The sequence below is a fragment of the Bombina bombina genome, chromosome 4, assembly GCF_027579735.1.
Source record: "Bombina bombina isolate aBomBom1 chromosome 4, aBomBom1.pri, whole genome shotgun sequence".
In the NCBI taxonomy this organism is placed as follows: domain Eukaryota; kingdom Metazoa; phylum Chordata; class Amphibia; order Anura; family Bombinatoridae; genus Bombina; species Bombina bombina.
In genome coordinates this window covers 491,301,029-491,307,028 of record NC_069502.1, presented here as the reverse complement: position 1 = coordinate 491,307,028, position 6,000 = coordinate 491,301,029, and the positions used below count along the sequence as shown (strand labels likewise).

Sequence of the window (6,000 nt, the reverse complement as noted above, 5' to 3'; positions counted from 1 at the left end):
ACCAGAAACACAAGTTATGGAGCAGTGGTCTGATAAGGTGGTCAGAGATCGCCGATTCGCCACAATTCAACCTGATCAAGAACGATCGGGTTGATTGACACCCCCCTGCTGGTGGACGATTGGCTGTGAGTCTGTAGGGGGGCGGCGTTGCACCAGCAGCTCACAAGAGCTACTGGTGCAATGCTGAATACGGAGAGCGTATTGCTCTCCGCATTCAGCGAGGTCTGTCGGACCTGATCCGCATTGTCGGATCAGTTCCGACAGACCTTTGATAAATAGGCCTCATAGTGTAGACAGGGGAATTACAGAACATCGGGTTTTAGCCACAGCCACTTGGGTGATGTCTGTTTTACCCAGGTAATCCTAGGATTACCTGGATTTCTTACTTTACCCGTAACATATCTATCTATCTATCTATCTATCTATCTATCTATCTATCTATCTATATGTGTATATATTTCTTTACAGTATATGTTGTAGTCTGGGCTTTTGCAAACAATCCTTATTTTATTTGTGACATTTTGGGGACATAAATCTCCAACGTTGGTCAGAGGAAGGGGATTTAGGACCCCTGAAATATCACCAATAAAATAAGAATTGTTTGCAAAAGCCGTGCAAGTGCAGATTATGTACTACAGCATTTGCATCACCCTGGCATCTGTATTGGAGGTGAGAGTGTAAATCCCATGGACAATTGATTATATATGTATTTTGAAAATACCAGTGAATGCTCACTCTGTGGTAGCTATATGCATTGTCTGCTGGCACCCTGGCAGTTCTATGAGTGCAAGTGTGCAGTATCTATCTACAGTATTTATCTACAGTATCTATCTATCTATTTATCTATAACAGTGAACCTATATCATTCCTTTTCATAACACTAAGAAAATGGATAAGTAATGCAGTAAAAAATGTCAAAATGTTATTTTTTTGCATCAACACTTAAGAAGCCAAAATTTGCTTTATTTATGTCACCTTGTCAGTTTTGAGCGCTAAAGTAATTTTTCATTGACAGTTACAAAAAAATATGTTCCAGGCATTTTCACTTAGTTCAGCATTATGGCTTGACATTGTGTCTGTTTTATACACATATTTACATCTCTAAAACTTTTGAGATGACAAAGGAGTATTAATTTAAATAATAATACATTCCAGTTACATTCTAGTTTTGTGATCATAATTACAATTATATATTTTTTCTCTGCTTTTATAAATATCAGCTGTAAAAATCAGTCCAAAATATGAATGCTACCAATTATGAATAGCACCACTCCCATTTGCATGCAGTGTGCTTATATTTGTTAAAACAACCTGTTCGGAAAGTCTTGAAACATTATCAAAATTGCTGATCTGTGTAGTCAATGATTTTCGGCTTTCAGTGCTTGCTCTGCCTCTGGCGATAAGATCCTCTTGATTGTGAACTCCAAGACAACAGCAAGAAAAGGCAGCTTTGAATTCCTCTCTAAATTTACCTATAATAATTAAAATATTATTATTATTATTATTTTATTTGAAAACAAATGATTAATTGTTATCTTTGAATAGATTAGTGACAATCTAACTTCAGGACTTTGGATATCGTGACCATGCTTTCTCCCCATAGACTTCGATGGGAGTACTAAAAAACAACAACTATTCATTATCATTTGTGCACTAACCTGACGCTGCACTAGACCAACTGGGCTATACCTGAAGCTGTTAGGAACACTTTATATTCCTATGTCCTTCACATAGAAGAAAATGTTCTTTTTATTTTTAAATATTCTATAGATAGATAGACAGATAGATAGATATGATTATTGTTTTGCAAAATATATACCTATAGCTATATATCTATCTGAATACATTTATATATACTGTGTACATATATATATATATATATATATATATATAAATGTATTCATATAGATATAGAGCTACAGGTATGATCATATCTATCTATCTATCTATCTATCTATCTATCTATCTATGTATCATCTATCTACAGTATATTTAAACATAAAAAGAACAGTTTCTTCTATGTGAAGAACAAAGGCATTTCAAGTATTTCTATTCAAAACTTTAAAACACATTAAAATGAGTAAAAAGGATATTGCATGCTTCAAGGTATTTGACTGGAAAGGGTTCAACAGTAAGTGTGTATATATATATATATATATATATATATATATATATATATATATATTTATATTATGTGTGTGTGTGTATTTATGTGTGTATATTTGATTTTTTAAGTAAACATATGTATATAATACTTTGCTTTAATGGGTTTTTTATGTGTTTTGTGCAACTTTTTTTTAAAACCTTAAAGTTTACTTTACATCTCAAGTGGCACAAAATAGTTTTGGCTTTCGCTCAAGCACACATTATAACTTTCAACTTGTAACATGAGCTCAAGTTAGAATGCTTGTGATATCCATTTAAAGTTTAGGTTGCGCTTAAGCAAAGCCTGCTGCGCTAACCCATCTCTGGTCAATGCACTTCATCATCTACTTATAATATCAAGTCGTAAGCTATTATTAGTCAGTCCAGCAATATTGTGTATCGCGTACCGAGATATCATTAGTGCGCCACATGTAATCTGGCCAAAGTTCATTATGATTTGCTGGTTACCATATTGCCACTTTAAGACTAGACGCTAATGAAATATATATATGTCATTGGACTTTTAAAGGGATAGGAACCCCAACCTTTTTCTTTCATGATTCGGATAGAGCATGCAATTTTTTTTATTTATATTCTTTTATTGGTTATACAGTTCAGGGTACAGAAAAAAAGAGCAGAGTTTAACACACTGTTTACAGAATAAGGGATATAGTACAAGTAAAGCTTGCAAGAAAAAAAAAAAAGAAAACACAAAGCATAAAACAGTGTTTAAGGCTATATTGCGTACTTATAAGTACTTCATAGTCAGCCCTCCCCTTAAGTAATTGCTCAAGTGAGAAGAAAATATTTAGACCAAAATACAATTATCACCAACACTAGAGAATGAAATCCTATAATATAAACTACAGCTCATCTTGTTTACCCCTGACTGGGAACCAGGGTTTTATTCTTTTTTTCAAAACAAACAGTTGTGTTCATACAAAGTTCCTTAATAAAACAAGATCAAGCACAACTACACAGAGAGAAGACAAAAAAGAAAGGAAGACACACCGCAACAAAAAACATGCACAAAGATGAAGATAAGGACAAACAAGACAAAAAAAAGAAAAAAAGAAGAAAAAAGGAGAGAGGGAGGCTGCATCGGTTTCCAGAGGAAAAATAAAACATATTCAGAATTTACCATATCCCTAGTAGAATAAATTCACTATCTTTAAAAGGATAGATTATATACTCAATCTCACTAGGGGTAAGTGCTTTGATAAATTGTGACCACTTAGAAAAAAGTTCTTTATGTCTTTATCATTTTGTAGATTAGTGTCGAGTCGTTCAATGATACATTGCTTTTTTAAGCAGTTTTTAACTTCAGTTATGCTCGGAGTAGCTTTTAATTTCCATTTATTTAAGATCGAATATCTAACCGCTAAGATGGCCATGCTTATGATTTTACCAGTGCGGTGTGATGTAGCAAGATTGTCAGCAAAGAAAACTATCCTCCTGGGAGAAAATGTGAAAGAAGTAACGCTGACTATATTATTAAGCCAAAATTGCACTTTCAACCAAAAGTTATGAATTTTTGGACAGTCCCACATCATGTGCAGTAGGCCAGCGGCTGGAAATGAACATTTTGGGCATTTATTGAACCCAATATTCTTGCATTTAGAACCTTTTTCTGGGGTAAAGTAAGTCATATGAAGAAGCCTTACGTGTGACTCCCTCCATGTAGCTGAGAGAGTGACTAGGGAGGCCTCCTGAATCGAAAAAGTAAGAAAGACTGGGTCTAGAGAGTCCTGTCCAAGCATTGAGGACCATTTAGAGTAAAGTTTCTCCAAGGTGTCAGAGCCCTTAGATGCAGTCAGAGTTTGATAAATAAAACAGATTGATGTAAGCCGATTTTTGAATAATATCAACCAATTCTCTAGCTCTCCAAGCGACCAGTCCCACCCGTAATCAGTGATCTGCTTGAGAGCAAAGTGTCTCACTTGCAGGTAGGCAAAGAAATTTTTGTTGGGAATGTGGAACTCCTGTCTAAGGGAGTCAAAAGACCTAATACATCTCCTCTCAAAGTCTAAGAATTGTTCAAGTTTTACCAAGCCTAACGATGCCCATTTGGAGAATAAAGCAGACTGTAGCCCTGCTGGGAACTGGGGGTTATTCATTATTGGAACATAACTTGAAACCTCAGCATGTATGTGAAGGCCAAGGCAGATCTTCCTCCACATGGAGATTGGGTTAAATATGGAACTCATCCTCTTTATTTCAATAGGTATTGTTTTACTATTGCAGTGGATCAGTGCTACCAATGAATATGGATATACCATATTACTCTCTAGTTCCCCATTTGTAATGTAGTTGCTATTAGTAAGCCAATCTGCTACGATTCGTGCCAAGAATACTTGGTTATAAGAACGAAGGTCGGGGAGAGAGAGTCCTCCCCGATCTCTAGATAAAGATAGTCTGGCTAACGAAATTCTCGTTTTTTTCTTTTGCCAGATAAATGCTCGTAAGACAGAATTGAATGAAGTAACATCCTTTGTTCTAAGAAGCAAAGGAGTGTTCTGAAGAACATAAAGAATTCTGGGGAGAAGAGACATTTTGTACAGAGCTATGCGCCCCGACATTGAGAGTGGAAGACTCTGCCAATTTTTTAACGTTTCCTTAACACTGGTTAGAACCGGAAGTATGTTCAAGGAGTACCAATTGTCAGGATTAGATGATATCCAAATACCTAGATATTTGAGGGAGTCTTGAACAATGTTGAAGGGGATAGATGTTAATGAGTCCTGGGTTTGTTTAATCCAAAGGAGCTCTGATTTTGCGGAGTTAACACTATAACCTGAAAATGATCCAAATTGTTGGATTATAGAAAGAAGTTTTAGGATATTTCTGGAGGTATTTGATATATATATTAGTACATCATCGGCATATAGTGTGGTTTGCAAGACTTTTTTGTTAATCTTGATCCCCTCTATATGCTGCCGAATTTGATTTGCAAGGGGTTCAATAGCTAAATCAAATAGGAGCGGGGAGAGAGGGCAGCCCTGCCTTGTACCTTTCTCCAGTTTTATGATCTGTGTGAGGGAGCCATTAACTATTATCCTCGTATAGGCATTCTTGTATAGATTATTAAAGAAGCTCAAAAAATGGCCTGTAAGCCCAAATTGTTGTAGAGTGAATGCTATGTGGTCATGATGTACTGAGTCAAATGCCTTACCTGCGTCTATTGAAATAATCGCCAGATCCTGAGTTCCCACTCTACTCACCTCTTGCTGCCCCTCCTCTGCTCTGAAATGATCTATTGCAAGAAACACTTCTCTTATTTTAGCTGAAGAGTTACGTTTCATCAAAAAGCCAGCTTGATCCTTGTGTATAATTGTAGACAAATGAAATTGGAGCCTTTGCGCCAATATTGCTGATAAAAGTTTGTAATCTGTGTTAAGGAGTGCAATGGGTCTGTAAGATTCTTTTTCAGCTGGATCTTTGCCATGTTTAAGAATGAGAGAAGTGTATGAAGCCACAAAGTCAGGAGAAGGGGTGTTACCCTTTATGTAAAGATCATTGAAAAGTAGAGTTAGATGTGATGTTATTTCAGACATTAGAATCTTATAGAATTCGTTTGGAAGGGCATCCAGTCCCGGAGTTTTATTAAGGGCGAGCATTTTAATTGAAGCATATACCTCAGTCTCTGTTATCGGGCGCATAGCTCATCTAATATTTCAGAGGTTACTTTTGGATATTCAATTTTCCCCCAGAACTCCTCCCGTTCTTTAATATCCGAGGTCTTATGTGCATAGATAGACTTGTAATAATCTGCAAAGACACCAAGAAGTTCCTCGGCTGTCTTATAAGTTTTACCTTTAGAGTATATTGAGTTTATTGAAGGAGAGGCCCTATCAC

The 6,000-nt window shown here is 36.0% G+C and overlaps 1 protein-coding gene across 1 annotated transcript in view; it reads right to left on the bottom strand.

Annotated features, from left to right (window-relative positions):
* Nucleotides 1–1,248: 1,248 nt before the first annotated feature.
* Nucleotides 1,249–6,000, bottom strand: part of HCRTR2 (hypocretin receptor 2) — a 359,074-nt gene continuing 354,322 nt past the window's right edge. Inside the window, exon 7 of the mRNA XM_053711967.1 lies at nt 1,249–1,472. Within this exon, the coding sequence (XP_053567942.1) occupies nt 1,249–1,472 (224 nt within the window). The remainder of the gene's footprint in view (nt 1,473–6,000) is intronic.